Source organism: Scleropages formosus, chromosome 3 (assembly GCF_900964775.1).
Source record: "Scleropages formosus chromosome 3, fSclFor1.1, whole genome shotgun sequence".
NCBI classification, from domain to species: Eukaryota; Metazoa; Chordata; class Actinopteri; order Osteoglossiformes; family Osteoglossidae; genus Scleropages; species Scleropages formosus.
Genome location: NC_041808.1, coordinates 30,712,282 through 30,737,563, shown reverse-complemented (window position 1 = coordinate 30,737,563; position 25,282 = coordinate 30,712,282). Strand labels below are relative to the sequence as shown.

General features: G+C 44.2%; 1 protein-coding gene across 1 annotated transcript in view; it reads right to left on the bottom strand.

The window, feature by feature from the left end:
* Positions 1 to 310: 310 nt before the first annotated feature.
* The window catches only part of LOC108925949 (voltage-dependent T-type calcium channel subunit alpha-1I-like), a 62,069-nt gene continuing 37,097 nt past the window's right edge, over positions 311 to 25,282 (bottom strand). Inside the window, 22 exon segments of the mRNA XM_018738331.2 lie at positions 311 to 3,821; positions 3,920 to 4,140; positions 4,570 to 4,735; positions 5,186 to 5,320; positions 6,478 to 6,624; positions 10,248 to 10,646; positions 11,531 to 11,652; positions 12,390 to 12,468; positions 13,804 to 13,874; positions 14,719 to 14,852; positions 15,645 to 15,754; positions 16,025 to 16,176; positions 16,498 to 16,690; positions 18,642 to 18,731; positions 18,892 to 19,017; positions 19,240 to 19,366; positions 19,639 to 19,817; positions 21,286 to 21,354; positions 21,476 to 21,599; positions 22,922 to 23,022; positions 23,689 to 24,162; positions 24,770 to 24,930. Of these exon segments, the coding sequence (XP_018593847.1) occupies positions 3,171 to 3,821; positions 3,920 to 4,140; positions 4,570 to 4,735; positions 5,186 to 5,320; positions 6,478 to 6,624; positions 10,248 to 10,646; positions 11,531 to 11,652; positions 12,390 to 12,468; positions 13,804 to 13,874; positions 14,719 to 14,852; positions 15,645 to 15,754; positions 16,025 to 16,176; positions 16,498 to 16,690; positions 18,642 to 18,731; positions 18,892 to 19,017; positions 19,240 to 19,366; positions 19,639 to 19,817; positions 21,286 to 21,354; positions 21,476 to 21,599; positions 22,922 to 23,022; positions 23,689 to 24,162; positions 24,770 to 24,930 (4,031 nt within the window). The 3' untranslated portion in view covers positions 311 to 3,170.

The window sequence follows — 25,282 nt, the reverse complement described above, 5'->3', positions numbered from 1 at the left end:
TGATTAACTACCCGACCAGCTGTCAGCCTTCAAAGGGAACAGATCGGACAGATGTGGACAGATCTGTCAAGCCAACGCTTTACAATATTTTCCTCACATGAAAAAGGAATATGCGCAATTTGTTTCTCATTCAGTTACAGAACATCGTGTGGAGGTGAGCTAAGGCGATTATCCAACGTGCATCGCTAGAATTCACCTTCCCTCCAAAGAAACTTTCTGAAGCGAGAAACACAGCAGATTAACAGAAGAGTCATTTTCCAGGAAGATTCTCCTTTCCTTCTGATTTTCTTTTTACAGAACTTTGCCCGAACTTTTACTTACGCCTCTGGTGAAAAAAGTATTCATTTTTGTTGCAGTCAACTCCAATCTGAGATCAGATTTAGTTCATCTGTAGCCTGGCAGACAGTAAAAGGGCATACAATTCTCTCATTTCCTACTTAAAACCTTTGTGGTGGTCAAATGAAAAGATCTCGCTGTGCAAGAAAAGAGACATCAGTTCTCGTCTATTTAGATGGCAGCCATAATCAAGAGAAGGCTTCCAAAGGAAGTGAAAGCTGTAAAATTTAAACATCATTTAAATCAGTTGATTTCACCCGGTGCCAAGAAAAGCTATTAGGATATTACAAAAATATACTGTAATTGGGGATATTTTACATCTTAAGCTCCGATCTCTAGCCGATCAGATAATGTGTTGCTTCTGTACTCCTTCATCCATAGTCCAGCTTGCTCACACGTTCTGCAGCCCTGCATTCGAACTCTTTGGCTCTGGCTCAGCACTAGTCCGCATCTGCATTGTTTGTGTTGTGCTCTCTAGAACAGGCTGGGCTGTTTGACCTTGGAGTTTGGATGACGGGAGAACATTGATCTCTGAAACACCTACTGACATTTGGGATGAGCCGTATTACCCTAACATTTTATTCCACTTATACAATGTAACAAAAATCTTAAGTCAAATTATTTTGTACTATATGTCAGTTTTAAGAGAAATATTCCACATTCTTGAAATTAGCAAATGTTGGCGAATTTCGACACCGGGTTCCAGGCACCGAATATTCCAGTTTCTTTTAGGATCGAATGCTTTCTAGAATGTTCTGGTGCCATCTACAATCTACCAATGTAAAGTACCAAACTAAAAGGGACACTAGAAGAAATGATAGTGATATTTTTGTAATCAGTAAACTATAACGAATCATAATCAATGCAAAATCGATGCAAAAATAAAAAAAAAACTCTGAAAAATTTGTTGTGCTGGGAAATCTGTAATCATTACTTAGGCAAGCAGATAGCGCCAAAACATCACAATTTGAGAATGATAGGTGCAAATAACATATAGCAGTGCATGTGAACATTATTAATGTCCCTACAATTTAATCAACTGTAACTGCTTTACAGTGTATGTGAGGTGGTTAATCTTCTCCATTACCTGAACTGAAGATGAGCAGAGAAACATCACTCTGTATCAAAAAATCATGTAAATAGGGTAAATAGGGTGTGTTATATCGCAAGGTTCAACAGATGTTTAGTTTGTACATGAACACATATCATTTGAGATCAATCAATCAAGGGTTCATCGAGGTGAATGCATAAAACATGATTTTAAGAGGCTTCCTATTGCAATCCATTAACCACACCACCATTTATTAATCAGTATGGATCATCTTTTGGCAAATATATATCAGTATGCACTATAAAACTCAAATGAACAGTGTCCTCTCTCATTTATACAGCAGCCATGACTCAAATATGATTTTACCGGTGCTCCATGAAAGTCCTTGAGCTGTACACACTTTGACCTGCATTAATGGTATTGATCTTTCCTCTCTTTGTGGACCTTCAGTTGATATTCCAAGCCTGAAGGTAATCCTCCACCAGCAGACACATTTCCAAGGAGGCCTTCCACTTGTACGAGCCTTTCTCTCGCATTCACAGAGGTGTTTAAAAATGGAAGCCATTTGCAGAAAATGAATTTATATATGACATAGATAACCCCAAGTTCAGAATAGTATGAGGAACTTACAGTGCTTCTCTTCTTCTCGTCCTTCTTTGATCAGTAAAATCCATAAAATGATATTAAAAAATAATCATATGCTAAGATTTCCTTCCATCTTAGTGTATGTTTTAAAAAAAGAGCAATAGGATCCAAAAGCCCACTTTTGGAAAAAGTTGTGTTCACCTGTTCTCTTTGTCTCTGTCACTATGACATTTATCTATATCGTAATACGCAACTGATCGGGCACTAGAGGTAACTTCAGGTTGACTGGACACCAGAGAACAGCACTTCTTCTGGAAGCAGTACTGATGTTTTCCTCACAGCCTCACAGTGACCGTGTTCTTTTCCACACAGTCTTATGTACCATTTTTATTGCAGCTACTGGAAGCATCTCGTCTTCGGGCTAGTCTCCGTTTCCTTTCAGCACCCATCACCTGGACTGTCAACTGGCAGAGACACTAGCTGATTCTTCTTTTTTTTCCTCCCCACCTTCACGTAGATCTTGATTTTTCCTTCTTTCTCTGTCTTCCAGACTAACACCTGACAACAAAGCTTGTTCCTTGACTCAGATTCCCTCTGCATTGCTTTCTATTACGGAAAAAGGAAAAGGACCGAAGTTAAGCTGAGTTCAAGTCCTGGCAAAGCATTTACATCATCTCTTCGGGAAAACCAAGTCCCCATTGCCGCAAGACCTGAAAAATCATGCTCCGTCTAAATCATAATCTTTCACCTGTTGCTCAAAAAGGCTGGTATTCGGTCTGAATACTTTAGTAAAATGTTCCCTGCACCACTGAATCTGTACAAGGTCTCAAAAACTTTGTCTTTTTTTGCATTAAAACTTTCAGTGGCACTGGAAGCCCATTCGGGGGGGTTTTCAGGTTTGTTTGTATCCACGCTTCTCCTGCTTTGTTTACCTTCTTTTTCCCTTGTGCTGCTCTGTTTCAACAGTAACTTCATATCCAGTCTCACAATGGAGACAGCATCCTAAAACGGGGCATTTCCTTGGCAATCTGTGTAATCCCATTCAAATAAAATATTTTTCAGCTTGAACCACTCCTATGGAAATACAAATTGGGATCACAAACGACAGGAGGTTTTACAGGACATTTTGTCAAACAGCCCTCTTGTAAAGGAGAGGGAAGAAGAGGGGACCTTTGGAAACAACAAGTAATGGGAACTCTCATCTGTTTTTTCTAGAAGCTGTGACGGTTGGTTGGTTCGCACTTTTTAATTCAAATCGCACCAACCCCCTCTCTCCTCCATCGCTACTTTTGTCTTCAGTCCAAGGGCTGGAGAGGTAACCCTGTGCGTCCGCACCATAAAATGGACGGGTGTCCCTCCCCCTTGCAGACAGGCTCCCTTGGTCCAGGCTTCCTGTGCTATTGCATTTTTTTACCGGTGGTGGCACAAGTGAGCCAGGAGAGAGAAGCGATGAGAGTGAGAGGCTGCTCAAAGTCTCTGATAAATGTTCACTGTTACAGGCTTGGCTGGATCCACATCCTCCAATCCCTATACCAAGGTCTTCATCAGAGGGGTCTATAGAGTCTTGCCTGTTACAGCCAGGGCTGTTGCTGCCCCCACAACTGCTCTGACTTCTTTGGTGACCCCTTGTGACCTGAAGGTTAATTACAGCTGGTGGGTCAGATGAGTGGTGTACCAGAGGTTGTGCAGGGGGACAGTTCTGGTCATCTGCAAGAGGGCAGAGCAGAGGCAGGGGTAGACCAAGGTCTTGAGGAGGTGAGACACTGAAACTCAGCCCCTCCTCCAAAGTGGTCTGCAGACTGCCTTCTGAACTTCCTGTGGCCAGGGATGATTCGCTATGGGAGGAATACTGAAGGTAGGAAGACAGGAAGACAATTTAGTATATGAAGAGAAGACATGAAGCCAAGAAACTTAAAAGTATGTAATGAATGCAGCTTTTCCCCATACCTGTGTTCCAGGAAGCCTGCTGTTTGCTCCTGGGGACCGGAGAGAGGCCCAGGAAGCTGGCGAGGTGAGCCTGTGTCCTCTGTGTGATGGCACCCCCCCTTCACCAGTACTGACATAAGTGGGTGGGGCAACGGGATGGAAAAACTCAGCGGGAAGGTGAAAGAGTGTGGACAAACCTTCCTCTCCACCTCCCCTACTGCTCCTAGGGCTTAATGCACCACCTGAAGATGGATGGAGAGACAGGGACCAGCCAGCCATCTGAATAAGCTGCCAATGAAGCATCAGTGTGCACAATATACCTCTGACAGATGCCTTAGCAGGGTTATAGTGTAATAGCACTGTATATTCTAATCAGACTGTTAGCACCATGAACAGTCGAGAGTGCTTAGTGGCAGATGAGTCTGTCGATAGAAGTTAATGGAAGTGGGCTGTTCTGCTGCTTCAGTCATCCATTTCTCAAGATAGTACTTGGGCATTATCATTAAGCAACAAGACCCTTCACAGAAACTCTGATCCTTTTTCACGTACATCTTATCCAGATTACTTTTCGTTCATTTTCTTTCTCCTCTTTGATTAGAAGTGACTTGGTTGTGCATAATTTTTTTCCAAGGAGCAACGGAATTAACGGTGACGTTAAAGGCGCTATCGACCTGTGCCGTGGGACAGTGAGGGCTGAGGCTGTGGTGGGTCCAAGAAGGCTGTCTCAAGAAGTTTCTCCTCTTCATCGAATCCTGGGCTGCAACCCGGTATTGCTGCCTCCCTCTGCAGCCCATTTAGCTCATCTGAGCTGTGGGAGTTGCTACTGCCTCTCTCCTCCTGCAGAGACATCGTAGCGCAAACGGTGATGAAGATGGTGCGGTAGCAGTTAAAGACATGGACTTATAACTTGAAGAATGCTGGTTCAAAGCCCTACTCCCTATTACTGTGGTGCACCCTTGAGCAAATTAGCCAGGTGTACAAATAAGTCAGACATTCTAAGTTACAGAGGATAAAGATAAATGCCATGATTCTCAGATATCATGGAAACCATCCAGTAAGCTTGTATTTCCCTCACTAATATCTTTCATATTTTTTGCACACCCTCATTATCTCTGCAGTAATATACTTATAAATAATGTATTAATGGTACAGTTAACACAGATTTTGAACATTCTTTATTTCAGCATGTTTTTAGTGTGTTAACCTGGGCAGCTGAATTTGACAGATAACAGGTACTGGCTTGGATCTCCAAAGCCCTGCTTTAAGGACAGTTTAATAGCAACCCACCCTGCTGTCTCTAACCAGCAGCTGGTACACGCTCTGGTCATCTAGGCTGAGGTCATCAGGGAGCGCAGGAGATGATGACTTGTCTGAGAGCTGCTCTGACCTCAGAGAGACTTGTTCCACCTCAGCTAATCGGATCTGGGATATGGGATGGGGCAAAAAGAGAGATAACTCCACAGATTAGGCGGAGAAAAGATGAGAAACCTATCTACGACAGGCGATGAGTAAGAGAATCGGTAGACGACACAGACGGATTCACTTTCTATGAGATACGGTGGCACAGTGGCACAGTGAGTAGCGCTGCTGTCTCACAGCACCTGGGTGGTATGACAGGACATGGGTTCGATCCCTGCTCAATCTTTATGGAGTTTGTATGTTCTTCCAGTGCTTGTGTGGGTACCCTCTGGGTACCCTCTGGGTGCTCTGGTTTCCTCCCACAAGTCCAAAGACATGCTGTTCAGGTTCCTCCATCATGTGTGAGTGACAGAGTGCGTTCCACTGATGTATGGATGATTGACCCATTGTAAGTAGTGTATCTAGCAGTGTAAGTCACCGTGGTGAATAAGGTGTGTGGGCTCAAAACACTACATAGACTTCATTGAAAGTTGCTTTGGAGAAAAGCATCTGCTAAGTAAATAAATGTAATGCAGTGCAGTCACAAGGGTTTGGATGGAGGCAGTAATGTGCAGAAGTTCAGACACGAGAGTTTCAGCAGAAAAAAGTTAACAGAAGTTCGTCGGGACTGGAATGAATGTGGGAATGATGGAACTTAAACCTAGAGGGAAGGCATCCTGCAGGCGTCCCGTCTATAGGCAGGCCGTGAGGAAGTGTGACTAATAACACTCAGTGGAGTTACTGGGAGAGCACAGAGACTTTCTCTACAGTGGCCTGTTTCTGTCCGTCAAGGTGATAGAAGAAACAAGCGGGATGGTGTGTGTTTGTGCTGGTGTGCGTGCAGGCATACGTGTGCATGGTAGGCAATGCTCAACATTCAAAAATACGTAAGTATGTCACAGTGCCTGTGCTTTTCTGCAGTCATTTACAGTGTCATGCTAATTATCCAGTTATAACTGACAAAATGTTTGTTTTCCTTGCAGCTTTTAAGCCCTCTAACTTGGATGTCATTTCATTAGATTTCCTGTTCACCACATTAAATTCTCACAGTGGTAAATAATTTGGATTGAATTGCTGCGGTAATGCGTGTTTTGGTTTTGTGCCCATGATGAAGGTAAACAATGCTCGAGAGAGGGGCATGTGGGACAGGGAGCTACAGCGTACACGTAGCTGTGCAGTACCTCCTGCGGGTGGCGCTGGCAGTCTCTGCACACCGGCGGGGAGGAGTAGTGGTGGAAAACGGAGCCGGACAGGTTGTCAATCATGAGCAATTCACCCTCCAGGGAGTCCTTGATGAGGAGGGAGACACTGTCTAGCCACAGGCTCTCCTGGAATGGGAGCACATGCAGAGATGGACACATCTGGACAGTCTCAGAACAGTCACCCTCTTACCACCCCTCTCTCTCCCTCCCCCCCCCACAATGACCTTTATCCATTCCTTTTAAAACTTTCTGAAATGGTTACCAATAATGCAAATTTCAATCATTTAATATGCAAGTATAGAACAGTGTTGGCTTAAATTTCTTTTTCATAGCCAAAGGCTGAATGCAGTGATTTAATTATGTCTTGTTGTCCATTTGGTCAGCAATGGTATAATTGTAGCTATGTCCTCCTGAAAAATTTCAGTGCAGACTCCTAATGCTGACTTGCTTAAAGTTATGTGCAAAAACATCGGCAGGGTGATCAGCTTGAATATGTTTCCGATCTATTTCCTTCTTCTAGATCCGGACCTTGTGCCAACAACAAAGGAGTGTCAGAACATCACGGGTACTATAAGTCATCCAGAAACACATTTGAAGCAGCTTGTGTGTCTGTCTGCCTTAGAATCTATTTATATCCCTCCCTACTCATATATTTCCCGCTGTGTTTTAAATCAGCTCTTCTGTAAAAGATTTATTCTTACCGTTGTTTGTTCCTTAAAAAGATGGATTTGAAAACATGATCAATTAGAAATGAAATAAATTGATAAATTATACATGACTATTATGTAAAAGGCTTCTGAACACTTTCCAGCTGCCGTATCTTAATGTGTCTTAAATATATATATAATCTTTTTTTAACCAAATAATTTAACTCGCTCGCTCTCTTTCTCTCTCTCTCTCTCTCTCTCTCTCTCTCTCTCTCTCACACACACTCACACACACACACACACACACACACACACACACACACACACACACACAGAGTTCTTGAAATAGCAGACAAGCCCTTGATGCACTAACAGGATAATAACAGTCATTCCATTATGTCTGACAGAATTTGTGTTTGCACTGACTTCCCGATATATGTTTAGATCTACCACCACCTCCTAGCCCATGATGTGGGGTACCATATGTCACAACGTATGTCTAACCCAGGCAAAATGTATAAATACTTATGAAGAGACTTCTGCCTGCCTGGCATCTGGCTATGAAGAGGGTCTTTAAAGAGTCTTCCGTATGCCTCTCGTAAGCTCATTTCAAACTCACAATGTTTGCCATCAGCTGAAGCTTCCGGAATGCAAAAACTTGACACATTTGCATTTCATTCATTCTGTGCCTGCTGAAGAAATAGGAGATGCTGGTGGACAAACACCCTCTGTAAGTATACGTAAGAATTGGTATGCAGTAATGGCGGTGCATGCAGAAGGCTGATTTACATGTCTAAAGTGCATTTGAGGAGGTTGTGTTGGGTGGTTCCCACTCCATCCCGAACCGCAGTCAGAAGGTTGAAGAAAGACAGGGAGGAATTTGTAGCACATGTCTCAGATGGACAAATGGCCTTCTTTACTTTTAGTGTAGTTTAGCCAGGAGTGAAAGGTACTAGTCAAGACCCCTTCGGAAGGTGTGCTGTTCAACATCTCATTACCGGTCTGGCACAACACTTGTATGAGCACAACCTAATGAGCGTGTGCTCGGAGAGCAATCTTCTTTCGACGAGCTGTGGAGCACGAGAGTGTTTCTTTGGTACTGCTGTCACATTCTTTTCTCTTTGTGTCTCTCCCCCCCACCACTATTTAAAGCCCTCGTAGACAAAAATGGTCACCCTGATAGACCCATCCCCACATCATTATGGTCCTCCTAGTACCCACCCTGCTTCCATTTATTTCTGTGTTTGTCCTTCTCTCTTCTTCACCCTCCTCCAAATTTTTCCTTTAAAAATTTCTCTGCAACTCTGCTTCTCTCTCTCGCTCCTGGATCCTCCAGGCAGCGATAAGGTGTGCGCTGTGCACTGCTCCACCGCCCCTTTGAAAGGCGTCGTTTGCTGACGGGTGCAGCACCGGCATCTCAGAAACCAAGATGCAATGAATGTAAGAAGTGTTTGCATTTGTAATGCAGTCATCGCTTCGTTCGTGCAACCGTCCTTCCACTTCTTGAGTTGAAAAAAAGAAAGGAGAAATAACAAAGGTACAGTATCTAAAGCTGGGACAGGTAACAGTGTCGAAAGTAATGTTAAAGAAAGAAGCTTAATGGTGCAATGTGTCTCTACACTGCAGTCACTCTTGCTAATGCAAAACATTGCTGCACAGCAGGTGGCCTAAAGCTTAAGGAGTGGCTTTTGAAAGTTGAAAGTTGGAGATTTAGCTTGAAGGAACGGAATTGTTGTTGCCCCCTTGTGAAAGCACAAAGTGGTGTATAGTGCTAAACTGAAGGCCTTTTTCATTAACTACTATGCCAATCATAATACCAATTGTTATAACAAATGTCTCTAAAAGTTATAGCTGAACAAAAATGCCACTGAGATGATAAAGAAAGGCATAACGGTCTACTGGAAAGATTGCTTTAAAGATTGCTTTAGGCATATAATTAAACCCAATATAAGTGGAGAATATTGTGATGTTGTCAAGGATGTTGGAATAAATGGCTCGGAAGTTGTCCCAAAAGCTGACTTTCTTCTCTTCAGAAACGGTCTGATAAGATCCTGGCAAGCAAATCAATTAGGAGGATTGGCCCATTGCAATTTGTAACTCATTTTCTAACATTGATCTTTCAATCTCATTATTTACAAACTTTTTTCCTTTTTCAAGAGTTTTCAGTTTTTTCACTGGTTTATTTCTTCTGTCCTTTTTTTTCCCCTGATCTCATAACATTTTTCACCCTTCTGTGTTTTTCAATTATTTTAGTTTTGGCTCTCCCACTTATAAATAAACTCAACCAGCTCCAGGGTCTATAATTAAGGCATGCTGGTGATGGAAGACATAGGGCTATTGCTGTTCTGCCATGGTTGCATAATGGCACCAGCCAGGCTAAAAATGGTGAGATAAAACCATTACCAGCTCAGCAATAGGTAAATGAGCAGGGTATGAATTAGGGGACATGTCTAAGAGTCATCAGCATTATGTCAGAATAGGGAGTTTAAGTGTCTGAATTCATAAATGCAAATGCTTTTGTGTGCCCCTGGGAACATGTCTCAGTAAACACGGATGACTCTTAAGAAGCGGTGTGTGTTTGTCTGTATGTGTGCGATGGCTCATTTCGAGAGTCAGTCACTATGATGACAGGCTGTGAACCGTGTGTGTGTGTTTCAGTGCAATACAGTGCAGCAGTGTTGGTGTGTTTAGGGCCAGGTGGGTGAAGGCTGCACCATGTTGCCCTGTGGTCCTCATCTGCCATTCATTTGTATTTGCAGTCTTCCTCCAATTCCCTCTGCGAAGCCACCAAAGCCTGTGAGGTTCCATTTAACACACAGCTTTTAATTAGCTCAAAAGACTCACTGATCAGTGCGGTGGAGCCACGTCTCATATACTCCGCAGGTCAACAGGTGATAATTAAGAACATCTTGTCTGGGCGAAGTAGGCATTCTTGAAATTTTTCCAGCTCAAGATGAAATTTAAAAGGACGACTTTCTATGCATTGTAAAACGTAAAGCTTGCTGTCAGTTCTACCCCAGGGAGGCAGTATCAAAGAAATTTGCACAAAATATATAGTACAGTAACTGTTACCCAAGGAAAGTAACCATTTGGAAGCCTTACCTGTGCTGGGGAGTAGAGCTTGCTTGGGTTCTGCGGGTCTTTGTTGGGGGTGGTGCTGCTGGGGTTGGCACTGCTGCACGCACCCTGTCGGTTCCCTCCATCTCCCACGCCCTTGTCCCCTGCACCGGTGCCTCCTCTGCTTCCTCCAGTGCCTCCGACCAGCCCCCCCATGCAGCAGAGGGCGCCTTGCGCTAGCTCCAGCTCAATCTCTGCATCCATCTCTGCGTCCTCCTGCGCCTCCTTGTTGGAGTCATCCAAGTGCTTCATGAGCACGGCCACCACCACGTTGATGAGCACGAACTGCGCCGTGAGTACGAAGCTCACAAAGTACAGAGGTGAGATGAACTGCAGACTGCTGTTGCAACTGTACTCGCCTGTAGGGCACTCACGCAGTGTGTCCTGTAGGGGACGTGGTGCAGAGTTGGGTTTTGATAAACAGCGATACAATTCAATTTGTCTTGAAGACAGACTCAGAGCACATTCACAGAGGTACAAATAAACAGCAGACAATCCGTCACATACAACACATTTACACGTTATACACTTAATTAAATACCTTATTCTGGAAGGACACAGGTTCAAACCCTGCATCTTGCTATAGCACCCATGATCTTTGAAGAGGATTTTCATTTTAATTGCTCCAGTAAAAGTTACCCAGCTATAAGTGAGCAGCTGGCGACGGAGGAGAGGAAAACAAAAAAATCCAAAATAACGTGAAACTGGAGAAAATAAATTTCTAGGAGGCCACTTGGTCAGTTCTCTCCGAAGATCTCTAAAAATGTCTGAGGAAATTCTACAAGCTTCCCACACTACATTCTAAGATCTGAGGCGTTCTTGCTTTTTAAGGTGGGTGGTAACTCCAAGGGGCAACATAGGATTGCAATAAAAGACAGAGCCAAATGTGTACAGTCCAGTTCAGCCACTGGGACTCATACAAACTGTTTACTGCTCTCTGGTAGTCTGTTGTCAAAGGAATTGAGCCGAACAAGTAAAGCACAATAGTAGAATGAGCTGTTTATAGCACATTGTGATTTAGGGCTGCTCAGTCAGGGACGACCTCCTCCAAACCAAACAAGGATATGCTTACTACTGATAGGTTTCTTAGATGTTTGGGAGAAGGGTCTTGAAAGGGGTCAAGCCTTAGTGTAACGCAAAAGACAAAAGCCTTCATGTTCTAGGTGCACCTCCAGCGAAAAAGAACAAGCGAGCCAGTTTGATCCCTGGCAAGGAACTCAGGATCACTGTTGTCAGAATTTATGAAGCACAGCAACGTGACAGTGTACCTTCATGATCCCATTCCAGTTGTCCCCTGTGGAAACCTGGAAGAGGGTGAGAAAGGCCATGCCGAAGTTCTCGAAGGTGGCATGGCGGCTCATCCCTTCGCAGGGGTAGTCCTCGTTGCACACTGTGTGGGTCAGCACCATGCCACAAATCACACATTAGTAATAGAGTAATAAGAAAAATTAATACATGAATAAATGAATAAGCAAGCAATATACTGTAATCCAGCCATTGTCTCAGTGCTTTTAAAGTTTTCGGATTGCTTTAGGATTTATTTTCTTGTAATCTTCATCTCACAATGAACTGGAAAATCATTGTGGTGTTGCTACTGTTCCCGGGCTACACGCCTAGTGCAATCGATGCTCTTGATTCATTTTTAAGATGTAACCTCTTTATACATTTTCATCTTTGCAATGAGGAATGCGTGTGACAACTTATCATTTTGTAACGTGACACAAGTTTTACGTTTGCTTTTTACACGACTTCATTTAGCCAACGCTTTTCTCCAAAGCAACTTACAATTATTTACCCATTTGTCAATCTGGGTAATTTTTACTGGAGCAATTGTAGGGTAAGTACCTTGCTCAAGGGTATTATAGCTGGAGGTGAGACTCAAACCATTATCCTCTCCCTGTTATATTATATACTGTCCCTGTTATATGTCTCTGACTTCACATATTAAGCAGATCTTAGGTATAGCATTCAACTGATCATATACAAAAGAGATTTTGAAATTCAGTCTAGGTGACTGAACCACTTTTTGTCTGTTTGTTTAAATGGATGCCTTTGTCCAAGGCAACATTCGCAGGACTGTAAACACTGCTCCCTTCCCTTCCTCCCATCCCAGCCCAGGACACTCACCTAGCTCACCAAACAGCTCCACCCCAAGGGCTGCATAGATGAAGAAGAGCAACATGAACAGCAGCCCCAGGTTCCCAACCTGAAATGAATCCAAGAGTCAGAGCTGCACCCTGTTTTTACAACAGGTGATGGAATCCTCTGGGTCCAATCCAGGAGAAACATGCAAGAACAATGTGGTCCAGTCCATTTGTACCTGGTGTGATGGATCAAAGTCCTGACTTAACCGGAACAATTTCCAAAATGGCAAGACAAATCGTTGTGAAACAGTAATAAGGACAGTTCTGTTGAGTGTTTAATTACCTGTGTGCTGTTTCTGAAGCTGAAAGCGATTGTTAGACGAAACAAACAAAAGGTATTGACACAACTGCTGCGAGGAACAGGCGTGTCAGCAGATAGGAGTTTGATTTATGCATGTTTCATTCACAAGAAAAATAGCATCCATTAAAAAAATTGCAAACTATGAGTGTGCCACGTATTACATAACACGGCAATTGTTACTTTACGTTTCGTGTCCGGTGTTATAGAAGTTAGAATAAAAATGATAGACCACAGTGGGCTTAGTAAAAAGCATACTGCGAATCTCGTGGAACAATGTGACAGCAGGTATGTTTAGTGCTCAGGTAATTTGATTCTTTGCGCTGATAGATCCCATGCGGTTGCACAGTGAGCTACCCAGGCCTGGAAGAAGAGAGCGAAAAAGCGGTGCACTCATTGCTGTAATGTGCCTTTATTTCACTGAGAGACTCATGACCATAGGAGGGTCATCAGAAAGCTGTGGAGAGGCACACGAGTGCAGGGATCTGTCACTGCTTCCTTCCCACGACCATCACTTGGTGGCAAGCCCCTGAATCGCCCTAACTGCTAATAAGCTCCCCCGAGGATTGTGGTTAATGAACAGGGGCCGTGGTGGACCTGGGGAGGGGGGAAGCAGGCAGCACATAACACAGCAGTTAAGGATTTGGACCACAAAGTGACTGGTTCATTTCCCAGGAGGATCCTTGCTGGTGTAACAATTGGCAGAAAAAAATGGGTAAAATTGCTTAAGGAAAAATGTACAAATGTGCGATTCTGTATATCTAGGGGTGAATTGTTAATACTGCAGACTGCATAAAATTTTGAGCTGTCCAAGTTGCTTTGGCTCACAAAACCAAAAATAGCAGGAAAAAAGCAGGCCTCGTGGTTAAGGAACACTCGGAGGTTTGTAAGTATGAACGGAGAAAAAGGGCCGTGCTGTTGTACCCTTGAGCTTACTGTTAATGTTAAGAGCCTCAGTGAAATGTCCAGCTACATTAACTGATGAGAGATAAAACGGGAAACTGTGCAGCATGCTTTGGATAATAAAGATGGCATTTGTCCAGTGTTATTGGGACAGGTGCCAGAAAGGGGGTTTTTACACCGATGCACGACTGTATACCTGCGGCAGGGCTTGAACCACAGTGTCCAGCAGGGCGCGCATTCCCGTGGCCATTTTCAACAGCTTGAGGACTAGAAGAAAGTGGGACAAAGGGACATTAGAACAGGGTTTCATAAATTCCCCATGGTTTCATTTCCAACCAAGAGGGAAAAGGTTGCAAGTAAAAGTGAAACACGGTTTAGTTTCAGAAGTTGGAAGAAAGTGCCTGGAAAAACAGAAAAGGTGGCATGTTGGGCTGGTCTCTGTCTTTAAGAAGGCAACTGGTGAGCATCTCACAACAGCATAATAACAGTAAGAGCAAAGTGTGGCCTGCAGCATGGCATTATTGTGATATTCTCAGGAGATCCTTTACGATGCTCACCCATCATTTAAATGCTAAATGGGAAAGATGACGCCCCAAGCAGGAGCAATCAGCACAATTATACCAACAGCAATAGGTCTATATTTGCTACATTAACCATTGCCGCCCTACTATCAGTATCCATTACATTTGTTCTATCCATCGTATTTCTTTATAGCTCCAGCTGGGGTGTGGGGGTGTCCATTGCCATTATAGTTTTAATTATGAATGACCCATCTGTCTAGTCAGAGTGTAATGACCTTTTCTTTTGCAACCTCCATGCTACTGTAGCACTTGTGAGGAACTTGTGGAGAGCACAGATTTCCATTTCAATGTAACTGAGGTAAAACAGGCAAGGAGGATGGTCAAAGTTACCCACTGACTACGTAATGAACATCTACAATCGGATGCAAACACTGCTAAGAAACTGACTTTTTGGATGTGGAAGGTTTATGCTCAAGGACAAGGGACCCTCTGATCTCAGCATAGTTTTGTTTGTCCATTATCACTGAAATACTAATATTGATGGTGCTCTACTGTGTCGGTGGTGCGGGGGGGGGGGGGGGGGGGCTCACCACGGGCAATGCGCAGCACCCTCATGATGCGGATGATGGTGGGGTTGATGGGCAGGGCAGCACTGATCTCAATCTCCTCCAGCGTGATGCCCATCACAGACAACAGCACGATGGCCAGGTCCAGCTGATTCCACCTGTGGGCCACAGCAACATGTGTCACCACTTGTGTCATGCAAGCCAAGCAGCCTACGACCTACATTCAGACTGAGGTGCAGGGCCAAGGATGCTACTTGTAGTTTTGAATCTGTGTCATGTAACTCAAACCTAATGCCCTGCACTGAACGCAACCTCATAATATTGTCTAATTGCTCTACTTCTTTATTTAATCTGATTAACACCTGACCCAATTTAAAAAGAGGGGCTGAGAAAATTTAAAAAATTGGAAAAAGAATGCTACGCAAACTTTAGAGTCTCATGGGTCTTCTATGCCATGAAATGGGTCACATCTCATCCAAACAACCTGTTCTGATGGAGGAAAACATCATTTAAAATTTCATGTATAATGGGGGCTGATTTAAAATCATTATGCTCTTAAATTTGCTAGGATTCCGCAGGGAACTCGCCAATCTTGTGTAGTCATTCTAGAGTGCAAGACAACACTTCTGTTCTGCAGCCCCAATCCAGTGTGACCAAAAGGATTTAACGAGGCCACAAGTTGCAAGTGTTGAGACTTTTTCATTTTTAAATATTTATTGTTATCAAGAGACTAAGACTTCCCTTTTCTGCATTTAAATGATAATTATTAACAGGATGTTTTCAAGCTGTGCTCCTTCCATTAAACAACCCAAAAAGAAGAATTGATCAGAATTAAAAATGCATGGCCATTTACACTAATTCCTCAGACAGTGCAATGACAAAAAGTATGAGTTTTGATGAGCAATGCCATAGTGATGTGGTTCATCCACTATGGCAGCTGGAGAATATACCTGTCCTTGAAGAAGCGGCGGAATCCAAAGGCGATGAGCTTGAGAGCAGCTTCCAGAACAAAGGTGGAGGTGAAGAAGTAATTGCAGTATTTGAGACCTATCTCCAATGACTGAAAGGAGGAGAGTGGGACAGTAACACATTGATCCAACCTCATAACACTGTTTCACAATTCTCTCATAGGTAGAGCTTTGAAAACAGGCAGACAAGAGAATCTAGTCAAGAACTGTGAAAGTACTGGTCACGAGGACCTAGAGAAAAACTTACTGTGACAAAAGCAAGTTGAGTAACATTTTATAAATGGGAAGGTGGTGGGTTTAAGAAGTAAAGCAGCTTTGTGACACAAATACCAAATAAATATTACAGAGCTTAAATTCCTCACGTGAGGCTGGCTGTAGTGCTCCAGGGACATAGTGACCACATTGACGCAGATGATGAAAGTGATGAAGAGGTCCAGGTAGTGACTGGTGCAAAAGGAGTGGATCATCAGGCGGGCATGACTGTAGCCAGCATAGTAGGGCAGCTTCTGTGCCTCTGAGTAATGAAAGAAGAGGGAGAATTTTAGCAAAGAAAGCCCTTACCTTGAAGGGAACCAGTGAGGACTGTACCGAAAGCCGCCTCACTCATCTCTACCAGAAGCCCTTTGAAAAAAGACCATTTATGAAACAACTAATTATCTCGAACATCTACTAAATGGAACAGCAATGAGGAGAGGCATTTTCCTGCATGGGTATTCATACGCTACCAAATGGCTTGGCTTGGCTCACAGTCGACATGCAGTCATCATAATTATCATCACAACAGTCTCACTCTATCCCTTTATCTATCCCTGTTGATACTGTGGCCCCCTTTTACTTCGCCTCTTCTTCTCCATGCGCCGCAGCCTCTTTTCCTCCCTCCGCTTGGCCTCTTCCACCTCCTGGTGCTGCCGACACTTGTGGAAGTTCTCCACCACGACGCCAACAAACATGTTGAGTACAAAGAAGCTGACGATCAGCAGGAAGGAGATGAAGTACAGAAGCATCCAGGGATTGTTATTGATAATGGGCTGGAGGAGAAAGCAGAATGTGGGTACGGGTGGGAAGGGCAGAAGGCACAGCGGCCAACGGATGGGTGGATGAAACGGTGAAAGGGATGCGAAAAAGTCAAAAAGGAAAGAGAAAAAAGAGAGACACAATGGTTAGTAAGACTGAAGAGAAACTGACAAAATACTTATTTTCATATGTAGAGCCTGGTGCCAGCATGTCTAGAAACAAGCTTGGGTTTGTTTTATGTATTGTAATACTTCCTTGCGCTTCTTTGGAAACATACAGAAAGTACTCATACAAAATGTAACCGCGATGCAAAACACATTCTGCGTACAACTGCCTGGAAGAAAGCTGTTTACACCATTTACAAATCTGATTACTTTTGGCACAACAGAGTCACATTTCACACGCCGCTGCACTCCACTGGCGGTTTGCAGAAGCCTGAAGCTTGTCGTACAGAGCCCCCGGCTGGGAGGTTTTTCACAAATGAGAGTTGTGGAGGGACACGAGATCACACAAGGGTGCGGAGCTGCTAGCGTCTCATCAGGTTCTCCTCGCCTCTGGGAGTGGTGAAGTCAGTCAGCAGTCAATTAAATCTCCTAGATACCTGCTGCTGAAGTCATGCTGCGATTTCATGCCGTTCACGCTTTAATCCCAGCGTGCACTTAGATTGCGGGTCTCCCTTAACCATTTGGCTGGCATGCACACAGCATACGTCTGCATTTTGGGGAACTAATTGTGCCGTTCCTCACAGGATCCCATACAATGCTAGTCACATAGATTTCCTCCTGTGTACCAATTATGGAAGCAAAAGAGACCCGCTCTTCCCAGCAGCTAAAACGAGCGAGTCTTCTCATGGTCAGCCTTTGTTTTTCCTGTTTCGCTCAAGCTCGAATACTTCTTTCACCTCTTTTCTTAAATGACCTACTTCTATTTTTAGTACCACTCGTACATTCCTCAGGTCTTTCTCTAGCAGCAGGAAGCTGTCTTGACTGGAGGCCTGTGGTCACTTCATCCCAGGTATCCTGCTAATGTGCTGCTCCAGACCTGCCACTGTTAATAATGGCCTCTTTGAAGGATTTCACTGATGGATGCAGAGTTGAGTCCAGGATCAGTAAGCAATGGATATCTGGGGACTCTGCTGCTTGTCACGCCTGCCACCCAGAGTTATTTTAAATTAGCCCATGGATGTAAAAATATAGCAGTTCCTGATATCTCAGCAACTTTGGGATTTACTTAATCCCTAAACTAGCATTGTGAAGTGTACTGTTCCCCAACTGTTATGTTATATTCCTAGTTTCCATAACAATGACATTTTTGGGATTTTCCCCACTGTAAGTAGTGTATAGCAGTGTAAGTTACCTTGGTGAATAAGGTGTGGGCTGATAACACTACATAGAGTTCATTGGAAGTCGCTTTGGAGAAAAACGTCTGCTAAATAAATAAATGTAAGCATAATGCAAATTTTATGGGAATAACGGCACCATGCTCTTGAAACTTTGATTGTTGTGGGGAGTTTAGACCTTATGTGACTGCCATGTTCCTTAATTGCTTAATTACAATGTTGTCCCATTGCACAGCACATGGTAGCCCATGCTATAGCGGAACCCTGCTGAATGCCTCCCTTGCTTGAATTGGCCCGACAGAAATACACCAGTGGAGTCAAATTATATATAGGATAGTCCTGTTGCATTCAACCAGATAACCGTTCCTAAAGTTGCATAATACTGTCGATAAAATTGTTACTAATTTAATTAGTAAAATAAAAATTTGGCACATTCTCAAAACAGTGTCAAATTGTACAAGGTATGACCGGATTGAAGCAGTTTGGCAGTGCCTTTGCTTACTTATTTCTTACATGTGGTGGTACATTTGTTGAGCACTGGTAGAAATGCAGGAGTTTCAGAAACAAAGATATAAATGATCGGACCCTCCAGTGCTATGCAGGCCACAGCAATATGGTCGTCCCACCTGCTGGTCGATGCCCACTGCATCTAGGCCGTGATACATGATGTTAACCCAGCCGTCTTTAGAAGCCAGCACAAACAGGGACATCAGGGCCTGAGAAAATCCACACAGGGACAAACACCCATGTGGGTCACACACAAAGGAAAATGCTTGTTCGGCAATTGTTTTATGTGTATTTACAAGTTTTTACAAGTTTAATTTGTAAACTTTACCTTAATTTTGACTGTACACTTAGAGACAGAAAGAAGCATACCTGGCCAAGGTTGTCGAAATTGTACTTGTGATGGACCCACTTGTAATTAGCCAGGAGGCAGTCAGATTTATTGGTGATGTTCTTCACATCTGGTCCCAAGCAGTAGAAAAATTTGCCTTTGAAGAGCTGTGCGAGGAAATGGCATTTTCCCTTGTTCAGTTTCTGAACAGCTTAAATAATGAAGTAGAGGATGTACTGGTAGGACAATAATTGCGTAAACTGCAGCGTATTGGTTCTTGACGTCACAATAACGTGTGTATTCGAAGGGCTTCGCTACATCTATAGAAACCACGCGAATGGAATAGATGAATGAGATGTGCTGTTCCTGACCAATGTAAAGACATGTACCTGGACTCCCAGGATACCGAAGATGATGAAGAACGCACAGCAGATCAAGACGATGTTCCCAATGGGCTTGAGGGAGGTGATCAGGGTCTCTACCACCAGCTTCAACCCCGGAGCTCGGCTTATCACCCTGGGTGGTGACAGTGAGAGAGAGACAGAGACAAAGTTAGAGTAGCGACAGGTGGGAAATTTTATTGATTCAGTTTTATTCTGCTGAAAGCACAAGTGCCTTCACATTTATTTTCCATTTCAATTGATTTGTCTTCCACTTCATGTGAAATAGCTGCGTTTTTATCCACACTCTAGAACCAATGTACAACTTCGACCCTGACGGTGAGAGCGGCACCGGCAGTGAGTGGCTGTGGGTGGGTAGTAGCATCTTTCCACAATATCTGTGCCCACCTCAGGGGGCGCAATGTACGGAGCAGCCGGAGCACACGCAGCACGCCAAGGATCTTGGCCCCGCCCGCCATGGACACCACGATGTCGATGAGGGACACGAAGACCAGGAAACAATCCAGGACATTCCAGCTACTGCGGAGGTAGGCCTGCTCTCCTAGGTACAGGCCCATGGAAACCACCTGCAGGGACAGTGCAGTGATTTTACACCACTCCTGGCCACGATCAAACGTCTAGTGCCACTGCTGTCCCTCACCAGGGCAAAAAATGGTACAGTGCTGCTAGAGTATTGTTCTTAAAAGTCACGCAACTCAAGGTGCAAATGGTGCCAGGAAAGGAAACCACCAGGTTAATCACACTGTAGCCGAACTGCAGCTGAATAATTCAGGCTGAGTCAAGCTTTATGAAGTTCACCTGTACATGGATCCACAGACATTTATATCTAAATAAAACAAGCTGAAGGTTAAAATGTATGAATCTAAACAGACTGATGATTTCTTCAGTGCTATGTGAAGTTCTGACAGGCCCTTCTTTTGTTCAATTGATTGGTTAATATTTAATTCAGGAAGGTAACTGATGACCAAATTGTGCCAGAACCTCACAGTAGAACTGATAGGGTTATTAGTGCATGATTGACTCTGTCTCAAAGGGGAAGCTTTGATTAATTAGTATTGCTGTTTAATTGCTTCTCTAAAGCCAGGTAATACAACACATTGTGCACCAAAGATAATGAATCTGACAAATTTCAACAGACAGAGAGTGATGGAGAGCAAGGAAAAAAGACACACACACACACACATTCATACATACAGTACTGCGCAGAAGTCTTAGGCACTTAGATGTTTCACAAAAAAATTTGTTCTAGACCGTTATTTAATGTCTTCTGCATTAGTGTCAGTGGGAAAGAGCATATTTTAGATTTCCAAGCATTCCTTTTGTAAAAAAATTAGAGTGTTATAGTAAGGATTTCGTATGTCGTTAAAGAAAGTAAGTAAAATAGTAAAAGACCACTTTCCAAATAGAGAACTTGAGGTCATTGTGTGGCAAACTGATTAACCGAAGCAGAAAGAGCTGTATAGAGGGAATAAAACTGGGCGCAGGACAACCGCACCGAAAATGTGAGGTTTTGTCAGATGTGGCAGTTTAACTCTCAGATCTTAAACCATGGCAAGAGCGAGCGTAGCAACAAGACACGAGGTGGTCGTCCTCGGGACAAGCGCTTGTTGACGACGGATGGTTACTGAGCTTTGTGGGAAGTTTATTAATTAAGAGCATTATTTTGGAAATCATTCCCCAAAGTGCCTAAAACTTTTGCACAGTACTGTACATGCAGTATATAACTTTGCATGTGACACAATTCCGCAAATATTGTCACAGTCCCACACAAATGCACCTGCACAAGTGCACATATCACCACAATATTGACAATTATGACAGTGGAAAGCAAAAGCTAAAATAATGAAAGACAAATAAGCGCTAGCATAAGTATTGAACGGTTGTTTCGATGTTTTCTGTAGTAAAGGTACCTTTTGGCAACATAACAGCATTGAATGCGTATGGCAGTTCTTCACTGAACGTAGTTTTCTGTCTGATGGGTCAGAATAAATCTGGTGTTTGCAAGAGCGTTTTGGTAAAACTGTTAACACTCACCTTGAGTGTCATCTCCCCTACAAAGATGATGGTGAAGATATAGTTGGAGATAGTGAGGAGAAGTCTTTCCTTTAGAGAGAGAAACATATAACATGTAGTGTGGGTCAGGAGAGCCTCAAAATCGTACCTAATTTAACAAGAGCCCGCTATATATTGTCCCACATGCTGTGCCCTTGGAAAGCGGCCTCACCAAGCTGCCTTGGTGGATCTTGGGCCTCTCGAGGGCCACGGTGATGCAGTTGGAGAAGATGATGGCCAGCACTACATAGTCAAATAACTTATGTGCAATGACAGACTGGCACAGCAATCTGAATCTGAAAGAGAGGTGAAACAGGAGAGAAAGAGAGATAGAAGCCATGACTTATCGCCCCATGACTCGCCGTCTTACTTGTCAAGGAGATAAAGGGTGACAGGTGTGGATTTATCAGGTCTCTGGCCTGTTATGCAGTGAGAGAAGGCAGTATGGCTGGCAGCAGGCATCGAAGGGTTAAGACACAACAGACTATCAAAGGCATCCAAAATGTGGCAGAAGTTGAAAGCAGATCAGGATTGTTCCCTGAGAAAGCTGGGAGGCTACTTGTCTCACTGGCTTTTGAAAATGTGATAATTTCCCCGAACAAAGGAAGATGTTCATGCTCCACAGAGGCTGACTGAAGACCGCACCGTAATGAACGACATTGCGAAAAACCGCCTTCATCAATGACAAAACCTTTTTTTTTTTACATCACTAGAAGATGACTTAAGTGATCTCTCTTCAACGTTAAGCTTCTCTGTTATGAATGCGCATGTAAATGTAACCTCAGACGGTCTCTATTTAGCCAGGAGAAGTGGGATTGCACCTGCTAGATGTAACAAGATCAATACAGTAATCAAGCTCTCCTCCAAAAATCTGCCAACTTGTGCCTATCATTTTCTGAGGCTCGCACTGGGCACTTTCAGTCTCGACCCTTATTTTTTCCCAGCTATGGGATCCTTCACCAATAACAGCACCCATGTTCATGTACAGTGGCCCCACTGTGCATGAGCAGCAGGCAGCTTTGTGTCCAAGGCCAAGATTCACATCAAGTGCTACGGCACCGCTGATCAAGGTCCTATTATTATTATTATTATTATTATTTTATTTTTTTATAGAGCGCTCTTCTCACGCAGTGACACAGAGCGCTTACAAGCCAAAAGCGCTGGAGAATATAGTAAGATACCCTTTGTTAAAATGAGTAAAGTGGTAACTGAATGAAAACTAAATACCAACAATATAAAACCTCTGAAATGATTGGAAGATTTGGCAAGATGTGGAACAGGGACAGGGGGCGTGGTGGTGCAGTGGGTTTGGCAGGGTCCCGCTCTCTGGTGGGTCTGAGGTTCAAGTCCTGCTTGGGGATCCCTGCTGCAGACTGGCGTCCCATCCTGGGTGTGTCCCCTCCCTCTCCAGCCTTGCGCCCTGTGTTGCTGGTTTAGGTTCTGGTTCATTGTGACCCCACTTGGGACCAGCAGTTGCACACATTTTGTGTGTGTGTGTGTGTGTGTGGAACAGGAACAAACATCTGCAGCTATCTAACATTTCTGTTTGTTTAATGCCTCAAGTTTCTGTTTGTTCGAAGATGGAGGGAAAGACCCACAGCTGACAGGCCACACTAACTTGTTCTGGGGCGAGAAGAGGTACACCGACCAGTCCTCCCTGGCTTCGCACCAGTCCGGCCTGTACACCTCCATCATCTTCTGCACCCGAAAGCACAGACTCTGTGGGGAGAGCGGAGCGTCTCCATCAGCACAGCAGCACCTCGAAACCTTGTCTCAGAGCCCTCAGCAGCATATGTAAATTTTAAATCCATCCTAATTCCCACATTAAAACAAATGTTTTTTCCCCGTGCAGTTAATGCCTTTGGTGAATACAAGTCCTCGAGCATAATAACTAAAATCTGTGCAGTGTTCAGCAGTGCTCTCAAATAGCGGTGGCTATTAAACGAAAAAATAATTTATAGTGCTGAGCAAACTTGAATTACGAGGTTACCGTAATACGCTCATTATTTCCAAACATGCGTATTGCGGAATGCCTTGTTTAAACGAAAACAGAGTACAGACTTGTGAATTAAAACCTGAAAACGAATTATTTTCTACTGGTTATAATTACTCTTCTATGTGGTGACAATGTCGTCGAATGTCTGCAGCATCACTGTACTTTTACCGTACGTTTTCGAGGATGATCTTGTGTTCTACGTACCAGTCCTCGCCATTCGCAATGCAACACTTTGTACTGTCGACATAAGTCCAGCCAAGTCCAGCGCAATGACAGAAATTTGGAGACGACCAGAGGCAGCGTGAAAGTTTGAGAAGGAAGGCAGACAAAAAGAGACGGAGGTGGATTGAGGCAGGACAGCTGTACGTCTGAAGTCCTGCTTTACTCACGTAGTCGATCTCCTCGTCCAGTTCCTCTCTCTCCTTGCGAGTGTTGAGCTGCGGGAAGACCTCTCCCAGGAGCGGGGGCTGGGCCTGTGGCGTGGGGGTCCTGCCATTGCAATCCTGGTGCTCGCTGCTCACCCCTGGTCCCGAGACTCCCGAGAAGCTCTTCTTCCGAGGCGATGGGTGCAGGGGTGGTCCGGGGACCTGCAGCAATTCGGGCAGCTCCAGAGAGAGGGCCCGGCGGTCGCGGCGTGGGGCAAAGCGACGGGACAGCAGAGGTGGAGGGGGCAGCGGTGGCGGTGAGAGGAGTGACTCGTGTTCGGCTGGGTTGGAGCTGGGACTGCGCGCCCTCAGGCTGCTTCCACCCACCCCCAGGCCTCTGGAGCCCCGGCCCAGGCTGTTCCAGCTCGATCGTCGGCTCCACAGTGATTGGGGGTGAGGGCGCCCCCAGTTCTGGTAAAGGGAACTGCGACCGGTGCACTGAAGGCAGAAGCAGAGGAATTTGCTGTTAAAAATACAAAACATGTACACTGTGTAGTGCCATGAGCCGGAAATGAATGTTTCATTTTCTACAGTTTCTTTAGGACTTTGAAACATTTTGTGCGCTTTTACCGCTCTTCCGCCATATTTGCTACACATACTCTAGACTTAAACCTTTTCCAGGGATTTTGGGACATCAGGGTAAACGAGGTGGAAACACAGGATGGCAGCTGTGACATTAATTAGTGCACTGTCAGCGGCAGTGCAGCCGCGAGGCTCAGCCATGCTCCCTGTCCCTGCCACTAAGTGGGTTATTATTTACTCTATGGTATTTGCCCTGAGGGTAGTTAGCCGCCCAGTGGGTGGCCTTTTCTGCCTTGTTCACATGGTAACATATATGCCATTAAGCTGGGGAGGGGGTAATTGCGTACCTGTTCTGGTCAATCTTAGGGGGTAATGGTGCAGAAAAGGTCAAGCACAGCTTACACCCACCCTACTACCCCGACGGGATCAAGAACCCTTAAAGTGTGTCATGAATTGGATGGAATCTCATTGTGTGTCTAGCGTCTTATTTGAGAGGCCGGAATGGCAGCATCCCTTAGCTCACCAGAGTTCGTTGCTCCAGGTTAGCTTGGCCCAGAGAGCTCACGCTGTTCTTCCGCGACTTGAGGCCGAAGCTGAGCCTTTCTGCTTGGTACGCGCCTGTGGTGGTTGTCGCCAGCGCCATGTCCAGATGACCGTTTGGAGTAAATGTGCATATCTTTGGATCTGTCCAGTTTTCAGAGGGTGAGAGTTTGGTTTGAGTCTGAATTATGTTGCATTCCATCTCGTAGATACAGTGCAATAAAATGCTCCTGAGTAATTATTCTGGGGTGTGGAATTGGTACACTTTAACCATAATTTCTGACTGGGTGAAAAAAAAAAACTGCAGTTATTAAAGTTTTTTTACAATTACTCATTTATCTGACACTTTTCTCCAAAGCGACTTACAATGTTAAGCTACTTACACTTAATTACCCACTTATACAGCTGGGTAATTTTACTGGAACAATTTAGGGTAAATACATTGCTCAAGGGTACTACAGCTGGAGGTGGCAATAGAACCTGTGCCCCATGACTC